The 24521-nt window shown below is 40.6% G+C and overlaps 1 protein-coding gene across 1 annotated transcript in view; it reads right to left on the reverse strand.

Moving 5' to 3' along the window:
• Positions 1–1395: 1395 nt before the first annotated feature.
• The window catches only part of LOC128227033 (uncharacterized), a 30162-nt gene continuing 7036 nt past the window's right edge, over positions 1396–24521 (reverse strand). Inside the window, exon 3 of the mRNA XM_052937207.1 lies at positions 1396–3165. Within this exon, the coding sequence (XP_052793167.1) occupies positions 2678–3106 (429 nt within the window). The 5' untranslated portion in view covers positions 3107–3165 and the 3' untranslated portion in view covers positions 1396–2677. The remainder of the gene's footprint in view (positions 3166–24521) is intronic.

The raw sequence follows: 24521 nt of genomic DNA on the forward strand, positions 1-24521 counted from the left end.
AAAGGCGATATTGGTGGCCACATTTCAACCATGAATTTCAGGGTTCGATCCTAGTAAGGGGTTCTGTCTTCTGACCGCTGCAAAGGGTTACCAGTGCCAAGAATGGGCGCTGTCTTTTGACCGCTGCAAAATGATACCAGTGCCAATAAGGGACTCTTTTTTCTATCAACTACAATCGTTACCAGTAAGATTTTATACCGAGTAAACGGACTAAAGAGCGCATTAAGTCCGCCTAATCTGATTTAATTTTCAAGCTTGAATAAAGAAGTATTATCTAACTTAAGGCTAGTCTAAACCCAATAGTTTTTAATACAAGGTATACATTAAACGAACGTCCTTGTACGATAAAGATCAGGTTCGCGTAAGAGCATGGCTGTACATTCTGTATGTGTACCATCAGAAATCAACTCGATATTGTTATATTTAATTTGTCTTAATGTATTGTTCATTTCAAAATAAAAATCACTCAGATTTTCCTTCGATTAGTGCCGTTTACTGTACACAAGTGGTTCGGATTGACAAAGACGTTCTGATACCAATACTGACTCCATGGCACTGATATCAGATAGTATACAAACCGTCCTTAGGGCAATTTAAGCAAATGGGTGTCTTGTATCAATGTTTCCATATGCACTTCTTTGTTATGAAAAATGATCACTTAAGCGTTTCACGCTCAACTTGGTTATGACAATATACTTGCCGTCGGCGGTGTCATTATGTGCGTAAATTTAACCTACGCCAGATCATCAAAGCCTTTCATGATACTGAAACGAAACCTGGTACGCCTGTTTCAAGCGATTATGGTAACATGCTTGCATGGCACATAACAGTACCATTTATAATTATAATCATTTATGCTCCCTTATCGACTGAAATGGATGAGTGTTTATTGGTCATTCTCACTAGCATATTTATCAACTGCAGCGAGAAACTGTCGGACGTTGACAAAGTTAGGATCGTCTTGATGAACAGGAGCACAGAGCAGGTTGAATGTAATTCATACAAATCTTGTCTTAAGCTTGATTTTAAAATACTTGTGTGGCGATTCTTCGACCCTAACCTATCACATATGGACACCGGTGTTTTGACGTAAGTACGAGCGTATATTATCATTTCCAAAATCATCGCTGTGGCATAGCAGGTGACTGAAGGACAGGGGCAATATTTAGTGGTGTTTTGTATTATGATGAAAAGGTTACGCAGTCAATCCCAGTACAGCAACTGAGTAGAAATTCGCCAAAAACTACGCCTACAAAAAGTTGCGAGTTGTAATCATTGTGATTAAAATACCTATTCAATAATAACTGTTTTATTGAAAAGTTTATTAGCAATATCAATCAATTATTATAATTTTCGAAGCATGGTTTTTCACACGCATAAATTATAAGCGTCGTTTTACAAGCATTTTTTAACAATAAAGCCTGGAACATAAAACATGAATAAACAAAACTGATAAAAACTGTAAAAGAACAGACAATGAAAACAAATGGTATGATTATCGTGGAAGTCAATAGGAAATAAAATGTATATCAACGTTATATTGCAGTGTCTTCCAAACGTTTTGGTTAAATACGAGACAATCAATTTTGTTCATGATGGTGAACTTTAATACTACATTTCCATTCGAAAGGTTCACTATTATTCACATATTTTTTTATAAAAGAAATGTAATAAAAAATTAATCTGTCATATACAAAACATATTTTCTGATTTTGAGTCCAGACTCAGAACTGAGAACTTTCGTAAATATTGATCCAGGAGACCGTTTCAATAATAATGCTCTTAGTTGTTATGCACTGGTCAATTGTAAACCACGACCCCCCCCCCCGCCCCCAAGGTCCGGGGAATAGCGGGGACTTTGACTTTAGGTCCAGCCAAGCCCGGGTAAAACCCCTCCCTGCAGGGACGAACTGCTGGTAAAATCCCCGTCAAATGACCCCGCACCCCAGGGACCCTAGATAAGGCCCAAACCACCACATTCACCCGGCACTGCAGGGCCATCTTGAAGGTAAATACACGGATCATTTCCCCGGCTATCCCCGGTTTACTCCCTGACCTGGGGGCGGGGGCGTGGTTACGATTGACTGGCGCATTATTAGTCGTAAATTGAAATTATCTTCGTATCATGGCTTCGTTTCTTTGCTACATAATTATGTGAATGAATTTAACTTAGCCATTATTAATAGTGAACACAGTGTTCTGGTCCGGAGCAAAACGTGGCAATGAGTTAACACTTGTGACCTTTGTAAACATTAAAAAATAACTATTGTTAAAGAGATGAATAGAGTCCTTCATCGAAACGAGCACCAGGGTTTCAAATAATATTACTTATAATAAACAACGATGTTCTGATCAATAGTTGCATTCTGAAAGAAGAATACTGTTATACCCAATGGAAAACAATTACTTCAGAAAAAGAAAAAAAATACACATCTATAACAACATAAAAATATCGTAAGCAGACGGTCATCAGTTCAGTTTATAAATAAATAGCAGTTATCACAGCATCGGAGAATCAGGTTCGTTAACAGAACACGACAAAACACACATTTTGCATATATAACATGCTAAAAAATGTCCAAGTTTGAATGTTTAATATAACGCATTTAACAACTCTCACAATGCGACGAAGCGCACTTAACACTATATAAATTGAAGAAGGAAAAACATGGAACATTTAGTCTGGCTTCTTCAGATCCGAATGTTGAGCCTCAGAATAGAATGCCGGTTTAGATATGTCTGGATGGTTGATGTCCCAAACAACGTTAGGTATCGGTGTTTCAACTTTCATGCCAGGTTCCTTCAGGTCTGAAACCATCCTAGTCATTGCTGGTCCGTTCCTTATATTCCCGTCTGTTGTTCCTATCGGCTGATGCAAAGGAGGCAGAAGGTTCCCCTTGTGACTGGCATTCGGCAAATCGAGATCAAAAATATTCGTCTGCACCGGAGCTGGCATGACAAGTATTTCACCATTTTGATGCAAGTCGAGGACTGTCGAAGATCGACTGAAGAACATGCTCTTCATGAAGCTCTTAGATGAGCTTAAACCACTCCTGGGTCGATCTTTCTTCTTGCATATGCAACAGTAAATGAGGAGCACAACCATGAGTATCAGAAGCAATCCTCCAAAAGCTCCGCCCACTATCCCTCCGATTGGCAGTTCGTCTGCAATAATAATTTGAATAAAAAATATGAATCTGTATAAGTTATGAAAATCTGAAAATAAATCAAAAAGAGTTATGGTGAAGACGTTATAATGTAACACTTAATACATTATGGAAATCAAAGAAAGAAAACACTTGAAACGGAAAGGCAAAAGTGAAGAAAAGACTATAAACGGAATGAAGGAAATTATAAAACCTTGGAAAAGAGCAATACGGAGATTGATAGACTGGTTTTCTAAAAGGTTTTCGTCCGTCTAAGACTTCTTTCTTCTGTATCTGCGCCTTGTTCTTCTTCTAGTTTTATTGGTGTGACTGTATTACGTTTTAAACGTTCTAGATGGCTATAATAAATTATAATAGCTCCAACTAAAAGAACGAACAACGATCCCCCTCCAAGTAGAGAACGGACAATGGCACCAGTGGGTGACTTAGCGTCTGAAATAGTAAGCAGCTGTTCGATCAGGAAATTTATACAGTCGAAACCCGTTGGCTCGAACTCGCTAGGCTCGAATTCTTCGTCGGCACGAACTAGATGTAAAGGGCCGATTTATTTAATATGAAGGTAAATATTCCCGCTTTGTTCGAATTTTCCGAGGCTCGATGTATTTTCGCCGATCCCTGTTCGAGCCAACGGGGTTCGACTGTATAAGATACGATACTTCACGACAGTGTGCTCATCATGCGTGGGGTGTTAACGTAAACGTCGCACTGAGCTGATCCAACGACTGATACACATGTGTGTGCTGTGTGAACCTGGTAATAATCGCATGCAAAGAACAAAGCCAGAAACGTTGAATAATAGTTAAGCAGAAAAGTTTTGGCAGGAGAAAAGGATACTTGCAATTGCTAGATAGCTTTTGTTATTTCTAGATAGTTCTTGATTTTTCTAGATAGTTCTTGTTATTTCTAGATAGTTCCAAATTGGATGTTGTAGTACTTATAAACAAACTTTGAAAGAGGTGAACTAAAGTATAAAATAAACAAGGAGCAAGCATATATGTACAACATGTTAATTAAGGAAACAATGTGACAGAAGAGTTAGAGTACAACACTCATTTTATAGGCATTTTTTAAAAAGAGGAACATTTAAAAAAAACAGACATATAATGTTTTATTAGAAATAATATACGACTGCAATAATTAATCAAAATTTATCGAAAATAAGGTGTGTGTTTTTTAAATTTAATGTAAATGATGTGTTCTTTTTTAAACATAAGTGTCGTAAGTCAACATTGAAATATATAAATATTATTTAATGTTTGTGTCCCATTATTTGCTAACTTTTTTTAATAAAGGAACAATAAATAAATCATAAATCGTTGATTTAGTACCATCAGGTTTCTTTGTAGTTGTTGGTGCTGCTGTCGTTGCTGCTTTAGTTGTGGGTGGGGCTGTTGTTGGTGCGTCCGATGTGGTTCTGGTCGTTAATGATGTTGTTGACGTAGTGCTGCTCGTGGACGCTGATGGAAGACAAGAGAAATCTCATTTACAGAGCTTGAAGTTTCACAAATCAAATAGGTAACATAATTTGGAACACTTTTGAATGTTATTTAGCATAATGGGAGCGTTATACAGAATTCAGAATAGATATTTAAAATTATTAGTTGGCTTAAAAAATGTACATGTTGGCGAGTTTGTGGGATTGAAATGTCCAAATAAACTGTATTCGGGTACTTTGGAATATGTAGCAAGGCATTTGGGGTTTGAGATGTTAAATCGAAATCGATGACATTCAAGTTCACGCCCGACACATATACTCGAAGAAAAAAAAATGAAGAAAATATTCTGTTTGAAAGGGACTTAAACTAGTTAGATTAATGTCTTTAACACACTCTCAAGAATGTGATCATCGTCATCACTATTATGTTAAATATAGCGCTAACCGATTAACTTATGATTGTTGTGTCTAACATAGTCATAACTTCTTGGATGGGAATATCTTTGTTGTAAGCCTTTTGCTTTTTATCCATAGCCATTAAACGGTTGATAAACACACAAAGAGGAAACTATTTTGTTTTCCCTAGAATAATTCGAGGCTATGACTAAGACTTCAGGGATACGATTCAATCGAAACTCTTTGGCCATTTTCAATCGAAAATAACCTCGGATGTATATAAACGGTTTACTATGTCAGAAATGTTTTACATCAAACTACCTTACTAGTAACTCGCGTAGTAATTTCAATTTAGCAAATAAACTGAATGACTTTTCTCTTGAGAATCCTAATTATTGATGCAATAAAACTCGTCACAGGCAACATATTGAAACTTAGTTATACAAAATATAGATTTATACACTACAATTAACTAATATTATTTTAAATTTTACGAACTACTTCAACTGATGTGCCGAGGTTGTTTTCGGCGAGGCTCTGAATGAAAAAGGTTTAAATGAGAGTAAGAAAATGGTTCAAACGACAGAGAGTACAAGGCGGAAATCAAACTCGTGACCCTTGTGTTATTCGCAGGAATAAGTGCTTATCATTTTGCGTTTTTAAAAATCAAAGTCTTAACAGAATAATGCTTATAACGTTGCCAGATATTTTTAATGGTAGCATTACTCCATTACGGTATCTGATGATTTTTGTTTATTATGTCATTGACCTTGGTGTCGAATGTTGATGTCTGGTGACCTCATATAATGTTGGTATAATTCGAAAGTGAAAAACTTTAAGTTTAAGCAGTTGTATATTGTCTATTTAACTAAAATCAGAAGTGATCTTCTTTCATGGTCAAAACATCTAGTTTATGAGTAAATATTTACATACTCTTCGTCTATCATTAAAGGGACAAGACACCAGATGGCCGCAAAATGTGCAAATACCGTATTTCCTCAAAAAAGCATAGAATTGTCATTTCGAACTACTATGAGGCCGACAATACATCACTTCACATGTGAAGACCAATTGAAATTCTGATAGTTTAAGGGAGACAATTCATGCAGATTGATTTTACTTTCATACAAGTTATTGGTTTTTGTTTCCCTTAGACAGTATGTTATATGGTTGAGTGATTTCTTTGAAATTGGTCAGATGACTGTAATAATCATTGTTGCAAAGATTTTCCGTCCATTGTTGGAAACGTTTGAGAAGTTGTGGAAGCTTTTAATTTGATCTTGTCGAAGTAAACGAAAACCATTATGGTCAGTATTGGTTGCATTTGATCCATTAACTATTCTATTTGTGTTTGCAATATGTTGGATATGTAATCATGATTTCGTGGTATTAGACTTTTGAGGATTCGCTTTAATATAGCATAATCTGCTAATTGTTCTTTACATTTAATATTGCATTCATGGTTTTGGGCTTTCAGTTATAACCAGCATGGACTGCATTCACCTGAGAGATGAATGGTTGAGAGTGTGGAGTTCAGTCCATCAGACTTGGTAGGTGATTGATGTAAACTGTTTGTACATGTTTGTTTATTGTATATGTACATTGTTATGTCATTGTATGTGATATGTCATTTTAACGCCACAAGACAATTACTTGACACATGTGTAATATCATATTTAAGTAACGCGTGTATTTTTTGTTTACTACATTCAAATTATATTACAAGAACAGTCATATATGTATTGTAATAAGTATTGTTACTCTTTTCTATTTTCAGAACGTGCTCTCTTATATTATATCGATTACATTTACTGGAACTACATGTTTATGATAACTTAAACGGTGCAATAAAGATTAAAACGAACCCGTGCCTTTCTAACATTCCCATAAGAACTATTTGATTAGCATGGAAAGTTTAGATTGGTAATACATAATTAAAATAATATTTCGTCGTGGCTCAGCTTGGTTTACCCGTTTAATAATTGCGCAAAATGGTTTCCCAGCTTGTAGTGTGTATATTTAGCTTGTGAAAGTCACGTGACATGAGCCGATGTTAATTTTATAATTACTGGGATTTACTTGGTAGACAAACCCAGCAAACTTCGAATTCGAAAAAAATATGCAAAAACAGTGAAAGATACATGTGGCGTAAGCGTTGTGATACACCAGAAAGCAGGATTCAATGCGTTGTACACAACGATATCAATTTTAAGTAAGTTTTTGACATTATTTTTTTTGCAATTGTATCATCTGGTGTCTAGTCCCTTTAAACCCTGTATACAAAAATAATATGAGGTCATTAGACATCTTAAATTGAGGCCACTGTACATCGGATATCTAGTTAGCATAACATATCATAACGTAACGTGACGAAATGTAGCTCTTTACGTAACGTTATGTTATGTAATTTAGCGCAAAGCAACGTAACATAACATATAACCTTACACATATTTTTCTTTGTAATGTTATAAATATAAATCGGACATAAATAAAACGGTGAGTGGTCATACAGGTGCTGGTGGTACTAGTTGTTGTCGTAGTTGTTGTAGTTGTTGCTCCGTTTGAACGAGTCCGGATCTGGAAGCCTTTGAACTCATTCGTATCGTCCGAAGTAAAGAGGAGATATGACGTATTACCAGTTGCAGAGAAGGATGGGTGATTAGAAGGATCGGCACAGCAAAACTCAGCTATCAGCGGATCAGAGCTGCTGTTCCCTGAATGATGAGATGACAAAGTATTGTTTGTAAAGATTATATATAAAAGCAACAAAAGCCCTGGATCTGACGGAATAACTGCAGAGTTTAACAAAAAAAGATGGAATAGCATATAACAATATTTAATAAATTCACCAATTGAGTTATTGAACGTAGATTGTAAAATTGCCACAAAAGCTGTAAACAATCGAATAAAAAAAGTGTTAGCCTTAATAATATGCTATGTTCAATTTGGGGTTGTCAAAGGTCGCTATATATAGGATACACTGTTAGATATTTTATATCATTTAATATTTGGAAAAAAATAATAAACCATGGTTATTGTTCTTTGCAGACATTGCGAAGGCTTTTGACAGCTAAGGCCACAAAAACATCTTATAATGGCTACAATTTAATTTTGGACCTGATAATTTGGACTGGACAAAGCTTTTTTTACATTTTTTTGAAATTCAAAGTTTGATTATTAATAATTGAAACCTCTCACAATATGCTGGACTAAAAAAGCGTTCAACAGAGTTGTCCATTGTCTGCGACCTCTATCTCACTATACTGCAAACAATCCTCAAATTGAAGGAATTAAAAGACTCATCTCTGTTTTAAAAATGATAATAGACAAGCATTTGAAACTCGTGTAAAGACAATATAAATATTTTCTGATTGGTCAGGCCTCAACCTCAACATAATTGAATCCATAATACTTAGAGTGGGACAAATAAAAAACACACTTCCTTAACACTATAATATTTATATGGACTTCTGACAGCGCAACTACATTAGGAATGTATTTTACAAATAACAGACAATTAGATATACAAAAGAACAAAGAAAACAAAATAAAATAATTCATAATCGTCTTAAAACAGTGGCAGAACAGAAAGCTCATACTTATGGGAAACGTTACGGTCGTTGAAACCTTTGTACTTCCGGAACTTATATACCCTTTGACAATACTTCCTATTCCATGTAAGCAAACTATTGACGACATTAAAAAAACAGTGTTGAGCTGAATGATTGGGTTAATATGGGCATGCAAATGTATTCATCCGCGAACGTATGTGCGTTTATGTGCAGGCGTGTTTGTGCGGCTGTGTGTGAGTGTGCATCAAGTTATACACAAAAAACAACACACAATTGTTTTTTGCCATAAACGCCCTCATGTAAATGAATTGATTTGTACTCTGTGACATACTATGACTTTGACTACACCAATTAGATTATTAAGGTGCATAACAAGTAAGGTTAAGGCAATGCAAAGCAAATTTAATATTTTAATGTTTGAAAAAACTCATAATAACAAACACAAGTATATTAATTTACCTAATACTGAATATCATACAAGCATTTACAGTACAAATAAATGATTCCTACTTTAAACATAAGAAGGTAAACGAAACAGATTGAGTTTACTTAAAACTAATTATTGCAGTTATCTGACAATTAACCTGTACTAAACTATTTTAATATGTAAAACAGCATTGTGTATATTTTCGATTTTTAAGGTTCTGCGAATAACCTGGAAAAATGGTTTGACCACCTCAGCAGTTTGAAATGAATATAAATTCCCTGTAGTTGATGTTGTTAGCACCATTCCATCATTGAATATAACGATGTATGCAGAAAGTATGAAAATATTTAATTATTTAAAGTATGAGTCTTTAAACTGAATTATACATCTATAACAGTTAAAAAACACAAGAGGGCCCTGAGGGCCCTGTATCGCTCATCTAATCCAATACAGATCATCAAGAATAACATACTGATCAAGTTCCATGAACATATGGTCATAAATGTGGCCTCTAGAGTGTTAACATGCTTTTCCTATTACTTGACCTGGTGACCTAGTTTTTGACTGCACATGACCAAGATCGAACTTGGCCTAGAGCTAATCAATATAAACATTCTGACCAACTTTCAGGAAGATACTGTCGTAAATGAGACCTGAATTTCTCGAAACTTCTTAAGTCCCTTATAACCGGATTAAGCTAAACTCACTATTTTTGGTTTTCAATAATTTGGATAATATTTACTTCTTTAAGAGTTTTTATTCTTTAGATAGGAATTATCTATATGTTAGTTAAATTAAACCATTTTTCATTTATCAAAATTCCATTCAAGTATGTATTTTGAGTAATTGAAATATTAAAAGCTACATAAGCCTGTTAAGCTTAAGAAGTTTCGAGAAATTGGGGCCTAGAGTATTAACAAGCTTTTCCTTCAATTTGACCAGGTGACCGAGTTTTTGACCACACTTGACCCAGATTCTAACTTGACCTAGAGATTATCAATATTAACATCCTGACCAAGATTCCTGAAGATACAGTCATAAATGTGACTTCTATAGTGTTAACAAGCTTTTCCTTTAATTTGACCGGGTGACCTAGTTTTTAACCCCAGCTGACCCAATATCGAACTCGTCCAAGATTTTATTGAGAGTAACATTCTGACCAAGTTTCATTAAGATATTGCCCAAACTGTGACCTCTAGAGTGTTAACAGTCAAATTGTTGACGACGGACGACAATGGACGACTACGACGGATGACGGACACAGGGCAATCACAATAGCTCACCTTGAGCACTTTGTGCTCAGGTGAGCTAAAAACAAGCACATAGATTATTCAACAAAACATTAGTTCTTGTTATTGATACATATATATTTATGTTGTAAACTTGTAATATATGCACAATAAAGCAATTTAACTGTTCACAACATTATCAGAACAAAAATGTACTATAATTATGCTTACATTAGCTCATTCATAAGCTCATTCAGTTTAAAACTACAAAAAGTATATACTTTGCCAATACACTTAATTGTTCAGAACATATTGGGCTTTGTTTTAATTTTAACAATGTCACTGTATTTTAGACATAGTAAATTGCTCCCACTCCCCCCCAGCAAGAGTTTAGCAGCCTACTGACAAGATGACTGTAATAAACTAGTATGATGTATTGATCTATTGATAGGGGAATACTCTCCAAGAAAATTGACACATTTGATACTTATGCAATTCTTGTCTCTTATTTCAATTGTTCATGATGATTACAGTACTGAAGTTATTGATCCAAGATACATAATGCACTCTGGTATAGGGTACTGAAGTGATCGTCCCATATGCCAACTCTGGTATCCTGGATGAAATGTTACTGGTGAATACAGTACTGAAGTGTTCAAATCCTGATGCCACTCTGGTATCCTGGATAAAACGTTACTGGTGAATCCAACTTACTGAAGAGATCAATCCCAGATGCCACTCTGGTATCCTGGATAAAACCTTACTGGTGAATACGGTACTATAGTGATGAATTCCGATCTGAAACAGATAAACACCTATTTTAAACTCAGAATATAATCAACTTAAGAAGGGTCAATTTGTTTACATTGACGCAGATGAAGAGACTATCACACTAACAAATGAAGTCACCGTTGTTAAAAATATGTAAATATGGCCTAAGACCACAGTTATTCTAACTATATGTTTCATATAGACACTAACCAAGCTTACAATGTATCTCTTCAAAACAGTATTTTCATATAATATTTTTGCAAAAACAGACTTCAAAACTCCTATAGTTCACTTTCAGGCTGTATGCAACACATACTGAAAGTTTGGCAATGATATATTAAACACTTTTAGAATGAGTATAAGCACCAGTGGTGTTTTCATAAAAAGCAGAAATAGCCATTTCCATCAATCGGTAAGCCGCAAACTTTTAAAGAGCCATTATTTCCTCATGCATTGGATTAATCTGACCAAGTTTATATATATTTATATATAAGACAGCACCATAAAAATGGCCTGCCTACTCTATTAAGATTTTTTCAAAGCAAAATAAGATTTTTCCACTTTATCAGCTTAGCGTTTATATAAAAAATGACATAGAGCCAAACTGAAATGCTTCCAGGGACAAATGGCGCAGCAAAGGAAATGGTAAAAAAACACCAAAACTGAAAGATTCATGACAACTGCTAGTGTTTTCATGTATGAGATGGCTACATGATGTAGAAAATGCAGTGATAGCATAATTATGCTAAGTTTAAAAAAAATGCTTAAAGTATTTGTTTTGAAGGCTAGATTTGCCTTGAAATTAAGATTACAGCGCTTAACCAGTGTCTATAAGTTGCTTATTTACACCTGATTAGTATAAATCCCACCCTTTGAAATCATTTACACACAAACAAGTACTACAAAGTTAACTTACATCTTCATTCTGAAATATTAGATTCAGAGCTGCAACTCCTGGATCTAGATTGCAGGACCACTGTCATGGGCGAAAAGCCGCAGCAAACTGGAGCTTATTGGCACATCATATTCTGCAAGCAAGACACAAAATCAGTGTTTGACACAGAATAAGACTATCTTCTTCTACAGAACTGTAAAAGTATGAAAAATGCCTGTAAACACTCATTTGAGACATACATAACCTTTTATGTAGGAATTATGCTCCAGTCAATTGTAAACACCAGTCCACTCAAGCCCGGGGAATAGCGGGGACTTTGACTTTCAGTCCAGCCAACCCAAGGTAAAATCCCCGCCCTGCAGGGAAGAAATTATGTTAAAATACCCACCAAATGCCCCCCGCACTGCTATATTTTCCACCAAGACAAAACCACCGCATTCACCCGGCACTGCAGTGACACCTGAATGGTAAAAACACAGCCCTTTTCCCCGGCTATCCCCGGTTTAGGGTCAAGGTTACAGCTGACTGGTGCATTAATGAGAAAAAATGTGCAGAAAAGTTCATTAATTCCAAAACATTTATAACAAAAAATATTAAATATATAGTCTTTTGGACGATTTGCAATAACTTTTTTTAACAACTCAACGGTTAATCTTTACTAATCGAGTACCCAGATGCATTTTAAAAGCCTTTAAACCAGACTTTCTTAGAAATCTTTCTTACTTCCAGACAATATTCCTTTCTAAAAAATCCTTGCCAAGGAATTCCATCACTAGACCATGTTTTGATCAGCATTGGTTCTTGTCCTTGAAAATACCTCTGTTGCTTCAGCAACCAGGATGGCTATATTAAATAAACAATAAATTAGTGTTTTAATTTATTAAAGCTGCACTCTCACAGATTGAACATTTTGATCAAATTTTATGAAACAATTGTACCGAGATTCGCTACAGAAAATAATATTTTTGGTGCCAATCTGGTGTACCCTTTAAGGCATTTTGAGTGTATTTAGGTTTTTTCATTAATGCATAAAGGGAAAAGGTACTTATCTCAATCCCCCTACTCACTTTTTATTGCTTTTGCCATCAGAGTTGAGATGCACATTTTTTCAATGTATTAACTTCAAGTAAATGAATATATTCATGAATGATTGACAGTATGAATGAATGAAAAGTAGCAATATTTCTTTAGATAGGGATCTCATTGTGTTGCTGTGATTGTTTAAGTAGATGTTTTTCATGTTCATAAGCTAAAAATCATATGCACACTAAATGAAACATAATTCTGCATCATGTGTAGTAAGTTGTGATACTTGTTTTGCAATTAATGCAATATTTGCTTAAAAGAGCAAACAAAATGTGCGAATAGATGCACAATACAGTCCAAAGACCAATGAAGGTCAGCAGTTTTTTTAGAAAATGATATTATCTCAAAGCCGCAACAAAAACGGCATGAAAGAAATTCAATTCGGAAAGAAACAGTTCATCAATGAGATATTGAAATAAACACTGATCATGATGTCATAACAAGCGAATGTTAATATCAAAGAGCAAGAAACATACTGGCAATTTATTTCAGGGAAACCTTGACAAAAGTCTGGTTTATTTCCAAACTTATTGCCTCCAGTAATACATAACATGGCAATACCTGCATTGCTGAAAATCTGTCCACAGCAGTAATGTCGAAAACCAGGTGGCATGGATGCATTTTGAAATACAAAAAAAAATCTGTAATTTGTGCTAATCTTACATATCCCATTTACAAGTGATTTACACTGAAATCTAAACTATAGTAACACAACTTCTTTATGACCAAACATATTGCTTTTGAGCATTAGTACACTGTATGTACATGACTTTTTTATTTTCTATGTCATGTTTCTTTGCCCCAATTTATGGAAATATTTTATAACAGGTTCAAGCTTTTTAAGTCCGTTACGCTTAAGATTTATCGAGAAGCTGTGGTCTTATGCACCAGTCAATTGTAACCACGGCCCCCCAGGTCCGGGGGTATACAGGGGATAGACGGGGAAATGGGCCGTGTGTTTACCTTTCAGGTGGCCCTCAGTGCCGGGTGAATGCGGTGGTTTTGTCTTCGCTTTAAATATAACGGGTAATGGGCCTTACCTAGGTTCCCTGGGGTGCAGGGGCATTTGGCAGGGATCTTACCATCTGTTCGCCCCCACAAGGCGGGGATTTGGGGGTGGTGTACAATTGACAGGTGCATTATCGCATGCAGATTTGAGTGAATCGCAGAGAGTGTTTACAGTATTTACTGTCAACAACACAAACTTCTTTAGGCATCTCATTTAGACTTTTTTACTTATTAACAAGCAGAAATTTGGACACAATGGCAATTTTATAACAAACTTGACCATGAAATTGAGTGTGAGCAAGCCGGTACAGTTTGACTTACCATTTGGGTGAAAAATTACTAAACGGCGATGCAAATTGAAAAAATGGAGTTGCACCTAATTTTTTAAGGTGCAGGTCTAAGAAAATGCATGACGGTCTAAACATATAGGTGCAGTTGTATATTAAAGATGTGCACCTCCATCTTAAATATAGAGGTGCAGTTGTATTTATGTAAGAGGTGCACCTCCATTTTAAAGTTTTAAAATATATATAGAACAGAACGTATGAATAAAGAATTGCACAGCTTGATAACATACAGGTGCACCTGTAAAGTAAGTGTATTTTAGTAACATTGGTGATTCTCTCACAAAGCCATGTTGTTTCATTGTAAGGGTATGGCAACTCTCACTCAGTCATAGAGGTTGTTTGCTAGTAAGGGACTCTGTTTGCTGACCGTTGCATAGGGGTACCAGTGCTAGTAAGGGACTCTGTTTGCTGACCGTTGCAAAGGGATACCAGTGCTAGTAAGGGGCTCTGTTTGCTGACCGTTGCATAGGTGTACCAGTGCTAGTAAGGGGCTATGTCTGCTAACCGTTGCAAAAGGGTTCCAGTGCTAGTAAGGGACTCTGTTTGCTGACCGTTGCAAAGGGATACCAGTGCTAGTAAGGGGCTCTGTTTGCTGACCGTTCCATAGGGGTACCAGTGCTAGTAAGGGGCTATGTCTGCTTACCGTTGCAAATAGATACCAGTGCTAGTAAGGGGATCTGTTTGCTGACCGTTTCAAAACGGTACCAGTGCTAGCAAGGGACTCTGTTTGCTGACAGTTGCAAAGTGGTACAAGTGCTAGTAAGGGGCTCTGTTTGCTGACCGTTCAAAATGGATACTAGTGTTAGTAAGGGGCTCTGTCTTCTGACCGTTGCAAAGTGGTACCCGTGTTAGTAAGGGGCTCTTTTTTCTGACCGTTGCAAATGGTTACCAGTGCTAGTAAGGGGTTCTGTTTGCTGACCGTTGCAAAGGGTACCAGTGCTAGAAAGGGGCTCTGTTTGCTGACCGTTGCAAAGTGGTACCAGTGCTAGTAAGTGGCTCTGTTTGCTGACCGTTGAAAATGGATACCAGTGTTAGTAAGGGGCTCTGTTTTCTGACCGTTGAAAATGGATACCAGTGTTAGTAAGGGGCTCTGTTTGCTGACCGTTGAAAATGGATACCAGTGTTAGTAAGGGGCTCTGTTTGCTGAACGTTGAAAATGGATACCAGTGTAAGTAAGGGGCTCTGTTTTCTGACCGTTGCAAATGGGTACCAGTGCTAGTAAGGGCCTATGTTTGCTGACCGCTGCAAATGGATACCAGTGCTAGTAAGGGGCTCTGTTTTCTGACCGTTGCATAGGGGTACCAGTGCTAGTAAGGGGCTATGTTTGCTGACCGTTGCATAGGGGTACCAGTGCTAGTAAGGGGCTCTGTTTGCTGACCGTTGAAATTAGATACCAGTGCTAGTAATGGGCTCTGTTTGCTGACCGTTGCATAGGGGTACTAGTGCTAGTAAGGGGCTATGTTTGCTGACCGTTGCATAGTGGTACCAGTGTTAGCAAGGGGCTCTGTCTTCTGACCGTTGCAAAGTGGTACCAGTGCTAGTAAGGGGCTATGTTTGCTGACCGTTGAAAATGGATACCAGTGTTAGTAAGGGGCTCTGTTTTCTGACCGTTGCAAATGGGTACCAGTGCTAGTAAGGGGCTCTGTTTGCTGACCGTTGCATAGGGGTACCAGTGCTAGTAAGGGGCTCTGTTTGCTGACCGTTGAAATTAGATACCAGTGCTAGTAAGGGGCTCTGTTTGCTGACCGTTGCATAGGGGTACCAGTGCTAGTAAGGGGCTATGTTTTCTGACCGTTGCATAGTGGTACCAGTGTTAGTAAGGGGCTATGTTTGCTGACCGTTGCATAGTGGTACCAGTGTTAGTAAGGGGCTCTGTTTGCTGACCGTTGCATAGTGGTACCAGTGCTAGTAAGGGGCTCTGTTTGCTGACCGTTGCATAGGGGTACCAGCGCTAGTAAGGGGCTCTGTTTGCTGACCGTTGCATAGGGGTACCAGTGCTAGTAAGGGGCTCTGTTTGCTGACCGTTGAAAAAGGGTACCAGTGCTAGTAAGGGGCTCTGTTTGCTGACCGTTGCATAGGGGTAACAGTGCTAGTAAGGGGCTATGTTTCCTGACCGTTGCATAGTGGTACCAGTGTTAATAAGGGGCTATGTTTGCTGACCGTTGAAAATGGATACCAGTGATAGTAAGGGGCTTTTTTTTTTGACCGTTGAAAATGGAAACCAGTGTTAGTAAGGGGCTCTGTTTTCTGACCGATGCAAATGGGTACCAGTGCTAGTAAGGGGCTCTGTTTGCTGACCGTTGAAAATGGATACCAGTGTTAGTAAGGGGCTCTGTTTTCTGACCGTTGCAAATGGGTACCAGAGCTAGTGTGGGGCTCTGTTTGCTGACCGTTGCAAAGGGATTCCAGTGCTAGTAAGGGCCTATGTTTGCTGACCGCTGCAAATGGATACCAGTGCTAGTAAGGTACTCTGTTTGGTGACCGCTGCAAATGGATTCCAGTGTTAGTAAGGGCCTATGTTTGCTGACCGCTGCAAATGGATACCAGTGTTAGTAAGGGGCTCTGTTTTCTGACCGTTGCAAATGGGTACCAGTGCTAGTAAGGGGCTATGTTTGCTGACCGTTGAAAATGGATACCAGTGCTAGTAAGGGGCTCTGTTTTCTGACCGTTGCATAGGGGTACCAGTGCTAGTAAGGGGGTATGTTTGCTGACCGTTGCATAGGGGTACCAGTGCTAGTAAGGGGCTCTGTTTGCTGACCGTTGAAATTAGATACCAGTGCTAGTAAGGGGCTCTGTTTGCTGACCGTTGCATAGGGGTACTAGTGCTAGTAAGGGGCTATGTTTGCTGACCGTTGCATAGTGGTACCAGTGTTAGCAAGGGGCTCTGTCTTCTGACCGTTGCAAAGTGGTACCAGTGCTAGTAAGGGGCTCTGTTTGCTGACCGTTGAAAATGGATACCAGTGTTAGTAAGGGGCTCTGTTTTCTGACCGTTGCAAATGGGTACCAGTGCTAGTAAGGGGCTCTGTTTGCTGACCGTTGCATAGGGGTACCAGTGCTAGTAAGGGGCTCTGTTTGCTGACCGTTGAAATTAGATACCAGTGCTAGTAAGGGGCTCTGTTTGCTAACCGTTGCATAGGGGTACCAGTGCTAGTAAGGGGCTATGTTTGCTGACCGTTGCATAGTGATACCAGTGTTAGTAAGGGGCTATGTTTGCTGACCGTTGCATAGTGGTACCAGTGTTAGTAAGGGGCTCTGTTTGCTGACCGTTGCATAGGGGTACCAGTGCTAGTAAGGGGCTCTGTTTGCTGACCGTTGCATAGGGGTACCAGTGCTAGTAAGGGGCTCTGTTTGCTGACCGTTGCATAGTGGTACCAGTGTTAGCAAGGGGCTATGTTTGCTGACCGTTGCATAGTGGTACCAGTGTTAGTAAGGGGCTCTGTTTGCTGACCGTTGCATAGGGGTACCAGTGCTAGTAAGGAGCTCTGTTTTTCTGACCGTTGCAAAAGGGTACCAGTGATAGTAAGGGGCTCTGTTTTTTGACCGTTGAAAATGGATACCAGTGTTAGTAAGGGGCTCTGTTTTCTGACCGTTGCAAATGGTTACCAGTGCTAGTAAGGGGTTCTGTTTGCTGACCGTTGCAAAGGGGTAACAGTGCTAGTAAGGGGCTCTGTTTGCTGACCGTTGCAAAGTGGTACCAGTGCTAGTAAGGGGCTCTGTTTGCTGACCGTTGAAAATGGATACCAGTGTTAGTAAGGGGCTCTGTTTTCTGACCGTTGAAAATGGATACCAGTGTTAGTATGGGCTCTGTTTGCTGACCGTTGAAAATGGATACCAGTGTTAGTAAGGGGCTCTGTTTGCTACCGTTGAAAATGGATACCAGTGTTAGTAAGGGCCTCTGTTTTCTGACCGTTGCAAATGGGTACCAGTGCTAGTAAGGGGCTCTGTTTGCTGACCGTTGAAAATGGATACCAGTGCTAGTAAGGGGCTCTGTTTGCTGACCGTTGCATAGGGGTACCAGTGCTAGTAAGGGGCTATGTTTGCTGACCGTTGCATAGGGGTACCAGTGCTAGTAAGGGGCTCTGTTTGCTGACCGTTGCATAGGGGTACTAGTGCTATTAAGGGGCTATTTTTGCTGACCGTTGCATAGTGGTACCAGTGTTAGCAAGGGGCTCTGTCTTCTGACCGTTGCAAAGTGGTACCAGTGCTAGTAAGGGGCTATGTTTGCTGACCGTTGAAAATGGATACCAGTGTTAGTAAGGGGCTCTGTTTTCTGACCGTTGCAAATGGGTACCAGTGCTAGTAAGGGGCTCTGTTTGCTGACCGTTGCATAGGGGTACCAGTGCTAGTAAGGGGCTCTGTTTGCTGACCGTTGAAATTAGATACCAGTGCAAGTAAGGGGCTCTGTTTGCTGACCGTTGCATAGGGGTACCAGTGCTAGTAAGGGGCTATGTTTGCTGACCGTTGCATAGTGGTACCAGTGTTAGTAAGGGTTATGTTTGCTGACCGTTGCATAGTGGTACCAGTGTTAGTAAGGGGCTCTGTTTGCTGACCGTTGCATAGGTGTACCAGTGCTAGTAAGGGGCTCTGTCTGCTGACCGTTGCATACGGGTACCAATGCTAGTAAGGGGCTCTGTTTGCTGACCGTTGCATAGGGGTACCAGTGCTAGTAAGGGGCTCTGTTTGCGGACCGTTGAAAAAGGGTACCAGTGCTAGTAAGGGGCTCTGTTTGCTGACCGTTGCATAGGGGTACCAGTGCTAGTAAGGGGCTATGTTTCCTGACCGTTGCATAGTGGTACCAGTGTTAATAAGGGGCTATGTTTGCTGACCGTTGAAAATGGATACCAGTGTTAGTAAGGGGCTCTGTTTTTTGACCGTTGAAAATGGAAACCAGTGTTAGTAAGGGGCTCTGTTTTCTGACCGTTGCAAATGGGTACCAGTGCTAGTAAGGGGCTATGTCTGCTGACCGTTGCAAATGGATACCAGTGTTAGTAAGGGGCTCTGTTTTCTGACCGTTGCAAATGGGTACCAGTGCTAGTGTGGGGCTCTGTTTGCTGACCGTTGCAAAGGGATTCCAGTGCTAGTAAGGGCCTATGTTTGCTGACCGCTGCAAATGGATACCAGTGCTAGTAAGGTACTCTGTTTGGTGACCGCTGCAAATGGATTCCAATGTTAGTAAGGGCCTATGTTTGCTGACCGCTGCAAATGGATACCAGTGTTAGTAAGGGGCTCTGTTTTCTGACCGTTGCAAATGGGTACCAGTGCTAGTAAGGGGCTCTGTTTGCTGACCGTTGAAAATGGATACCAGTGCTAGTAAGGGGCTCTGTTTTCTGACCGTTGCATAGGGGTACCATTGCTAGTAAGGGGCTATGTTTGCTGACCGTTGCATAGGGGTACCAGTGCTAGTAAGGGGCTCTGTTTGCTGACCGTTGAAATTAGATACCAGTGCTAGTAAGGGGCTCTGTTTGCTGACCGTTACATAGGGGTACTAGTGCTAGTAAGGGGCTATGTTTGCTGACCGTTGCATAGTGGTACCAGTGTTAGCAAGGGGCTCTGTCTTCTGACCGTTGCAAAATGGTACCAGTGCTAGTAAGGGGCTATATTTGCTGACCGTTGAAAATGGATACCAGTGTTAGTAAGGGGCTCTGTTTTCTGACCGTTGCAAATGGGTACCAGTGCTAGTAAGGGGCTCTGTTTGCTGACCGTTGCATAGGGGTACCAGTGCTAGTAAGGGGCTCTGTTTGCTGACCGTTGAAATTAGATACCAGTGCTAGTAAGGGGCTCTGTTTGCTGACCGTTGCATAGGGGTACCAGTGCTAGTAAGGGGCTATGTTTGCTGACCGTTGCATAGTGGTACCAGTGTTAGTAAGGGGCTATGTTTGCTGACCGTTGCATAGTGGTACCAGTGTTAGTAAGGGGCTCTGTTTGCTGACCGTTGCATAGGGGTACCAGTGCTAGTAAGGGGCTCTGTTTGCTGACCGTTGCATAGGGGTACCAGTGCTAGTAAGGGGCTCTGTTTGCTGACCGTTGCATAGGGGTACCAGTGCTAGTAAAGGGCTCTGTTTGCTGACCGTTGCAAAAGGGTACCAGTGCTAGTAAGGGGCTCTGTTTGCTGACCGTTGCATAGGGGTACCAGTGCTAGTAAGGGGCTATGTTTCCTGACCGTTGCATAGTGTTACCAGTGTTAATAAGGGGCTATGTTTCCTGACCGTTGAAAATGGATACCAGTGATAGTAAGGGGCTCTGTTTTTTGATCGTTGAAAATGGATACCAGTGTTAGTAAGGGGCTCTGTTTTCTGACCGTTGCAAATGGGTACCAGTGCTAGTAAGGGGCTCTGTTTGCTGACCGTTGAAAATGGATTCCAGTGTTAGTAAGGGCCTATGTTTGCTGACCGCTGCAAATGGATACCAGTGCTAGTAAGGTACTCTGTTTGGTGACCGCTGCAAATGGATTCCAGTGTTAGTAAGGGCCTATGTTTGCTGTCCGCTGCAAATGGATACCAGTGTTAGTAAGGGGCTCTGTTTGCTGACCGTTGAAAATGGATACCAGTGTTAGTAAGGGGCTCTGTTTCCTGACCGTTGCAAATGGGTACCAGTGTTAGTAAGGGGCTCTGTTTTTTAGACCGTTGCAAATGGGTACCAGTGTTAGTAAGGGGCTCTGTTTGCTGACCGTTGCAAATGGGTACCAGTGTTAGTAAGGGGCTCTGTTTGCTGACCGTTGCAAATGGATACCAGTGTTAGTAAGAGGCTCTGTTTGCTGACCGTTGAAAATGGATACCAGTGTTAGTAAGGGGCTCTGTTTTCTGACCGTTGCAAATGGATACCAGTGTTAGTAAGGGGCTATGTTTTCTGACCGTTGCAAATGGATTCCAGTGCTAGTAAGGGACTCTGTTTGCTGACCGTTGAAAATGGATACCAGTGCTAGTAAGGGGCTCTGTTTGCTGACCGTTGAAAATTGGTACCAGTGCTAGTAAGGGCCTATGTTTGCTGACCGCTGCAAATGGATACCAGTGTTAGTAAGGGGCTCTGTTTGCTGACCGTTGAAAATGGGTACCAGTGTTAGTAAGGGGCTCTGTTTGCTGACCGTTGCAAATGGATACCAGTGTTAGTAAGGGGCTCTGTTTGCTGACCGTTGCAAATGGATACCAGTGTTAGTAAGGGGCTCTGTTTGCTGACCGTTGAAAATGAATACCAGTGTTAGTAAGGGGCTCTGTTTTCTGACCGTTGCAAATGGGTACCAGTGCTAGTAAGGGGCTATGTGTTCTGACCGCTGCAAATGGATACCAGTGCTAGTAAGGGGCTATGTTTTCTGACCGCTGCAAATGGATACCAGTGTTAGTAAGGGCCTATGTTTGCTGACCGTTGCAAATGGATTCCAGTGCTAGTAAGGGCCTATGTTTGCTGACCACTGCAAATGGATACCAGTGCTAGTAAGGGGCTCTGTTTGCTGACCGTTGCAAATGGTTACCAGTGCTAGTAAGGGCTCTGTTTGCTGACAGTTGCAAAGGGGAACCAGTGCTTGTAAGGGGCTCTGTTTACTGATTGTTGCAAATGGGTACCAGTGCTAGTAAGGGGCTATGTTTTCTGACCGCTGCAAATGGATACCAGTGCTAGTAAGGGGCTATGTTTTCTGACCGCTGCAAATGGATACCAGTGTTAGTAAGGGCCTATGTTTGCTGACCGTTGCAAATGGATTCCAGTGCTAGTAAGGGCCTATGTTTGCTGACCACTGCAAATGGATACCAGTGCTAGTAAGGGGCTCTGTTTGCTGACCGTTGCAAATGGTTACCAGTGCTAGTAAGGGCTCTGTTTGCTGACAGTTGCAAAGGGGAACCAGTGCTTGTAAGGGGCTCTGTTTACTGATTGTTGCAAATGGATACCAGTGCTAGTAAGGGGCTCTGTTTGCTGACCGTTGCAAATGGATACCAGTGCTAGTAAGGGCTCTGTTTGCTGACAGTTGCAAATGGATACCAGTGCTAGTAAGGGGCTCTGTTTGCTGACCGTTGAAAATGGATACCAGTGTTAGTAAGGGGCTCTGTTTTCTGACCGTTGAAAATGGTTACCAGTGTTAGTAAGGGGTTCTGATTGCTGACCGTTGAAAATGGATACCAGTGTTAGTAAGGGGCTTTGTTTTCTGACCTTTGCAAGTGGATACCAGTGCTAGTAAGGGCCTATGTTTGCTGACCGCTGCAAATGGATACCAGTGCTAGTAAGGGGTTCTGTTTGCTGACCGTTGCAAATGGATACCAGTGCTAGTAAGGTTTCTGTTTGCTGACCGTTGCAAATGGATACCAGTGTTAGTAAGGGGCTCTGTTTGCTGACCGTTGAAAATGGATACCAGTGTTAGTAAGGGGCTCTGTTTTCTGACCGTTGCAAGTGGATACCACTGCTTGTAAGGGCCTATGTTTGCTGACCGCTGCAAATGGATACCAGTGCTAGTAAGGGGCTCTGTTTGCTGACCGTTGCAAATGGATACCAGTGCTAGTAAGGGCTCTGTTTGCTGACCGTTGCAAAGGGGAACCAGTGCTTGTAAGGGGCTCTGTTTACTGATTGTTGCAAATGGATACCAGTGCTAGTAAGGGGCTCTGTTTGCTGACTGTTGTAAAGGGGTACCAGTGCTAGTAAGGGGCTATGTCTGCTGACCGTTGCAAAGGGATACCAGTGCTAGTAAGGGGCTCTGTTTGTTGACCGTTGCAAAGGGGTATCAGTGCTAGTAAGGGGCTCTGTTTGCTGACCGTTGCAAAGGGGTACCAGTGCTAGTAAGGAGCTCTATGTACTGTCCGCTGCATAGGGGTTTCAGTGCTACTAAGGGGCTCTGTATTCTGACCGTTGCAAAGGGGTACCAATGCTAGTAAGGGGCTCTGTTTGCTGACCGCTGCAAATGGATACCAGTGCTAGTAAGAGGCTCTGTTTGCTGACCGTTGCAAATGGATACCAGTGCTACTAAGGGGCTATGTCTGCTGACTGCTGCAAATGGATACCAGTGCTAGTAAGGGACTCTGTTTGCTGACCGTTCCAAAGGGGTACCAGTGCTAGTAAGGGGCTATGTCTGCTTACCGTTGCAAGGGGATACCAGTGCTAGTAAGGGGCTCTGTTTGCTGACCGCTTCAAAGGGGTATCAGTGCTAGTAAGGGACTCTGTTTTCTGACCGATTCAACGGGGTACCGTGCTAGTAAGGGGCTCTGTCTGCTGACCGCTGGAAAAGGTGTACTGTGCTAGTAAGGGGCTCTGTCTGCTGACCGCTGGAAAAGGGGTACCAGTGCTGGTAAGGGGCTATGTCTGCTTACCGCTGCAAAGGGGTATCAGTGCTAGTAAGGGGCTCTGTTTGCTGACCGTTGCAAAGGGGTACCAGTGCTAGTGTGGGGCTCTGTCTTCTGACCGCTGCAAAGTGTTATTAGTGCTGGTAAGGGGGCTCTGTTTTTTGACCGCTTCAACGGGGTACCGTGCTATTAAGGGGCTCTGTCTGCTGACCGCTGGAAAAGGTGTACAGTGCTAGTAAGGGGCTCTGTCTGCTGACCGCTGAAAAAGGGGTACCAGTGCAAGTAAGGGGCTATGTCTGCTTACCGCTGCAAAGGGGTTCCAGTGCTAGTAAGGGACTCTGTTTTCTGGCCGCTGCAAAGAGGTTTCAGTGCTAGTAAGAGTCTCTGTCTTTTGACCGCTGCAAAAGGGTACCAGTGCCAATAATGGGCTCTGTCTTCCATTAACCACAAAGGTTACCAGTAAGAGTTTATGTAGAGTAAACGGACTTAAGAGTGCATCATTCAGACTTTATGTTGTTGTTTTTTTCGAGCATTAATAACGTTGTATTATCTTAGGCCAACAGTTTCCAATACAAGGTCCGCATTTATTAAACCTCCTAGCACGATAAAGATCTGGTTCGCGTAAGAGCATCGCTGTATGTGCACCATCAGAAATCAACTCGATATTGTTATATTTAATTTGTCTGACTACATTTTTCATTTCTAAATAAGCCTAGATTGTTCTTAAGTGCCGTTTACTGTACAAAAGTGGTTCGGTGTGGCAAAGGCGTTCTGATACCAACACTGACTCAAAGGGGACTGATACTTGAAACAATACAAACCGTTCTAAGGGCAATTTAAGCAAATGGGTGTCTTGCAATTGATCAATATTTCCATATGCACCAACTTAGTTATGACATTATACTTGCCGTCGGCGGCGTCATTATGTGCG

The sequence above is a fragment of the Mya arenaria genome, chromosome 3, assembly GCF_026914265.1.
Source record: "Mya arenaria isolate MELC-2E11 chromosome 3, ASM2691426v1".
Lineage (NCBI taxonomy): Eukaryota > Metazoa > Mollusca > Bivalvia > Myida > Myidae > Mya > Mya arenaria.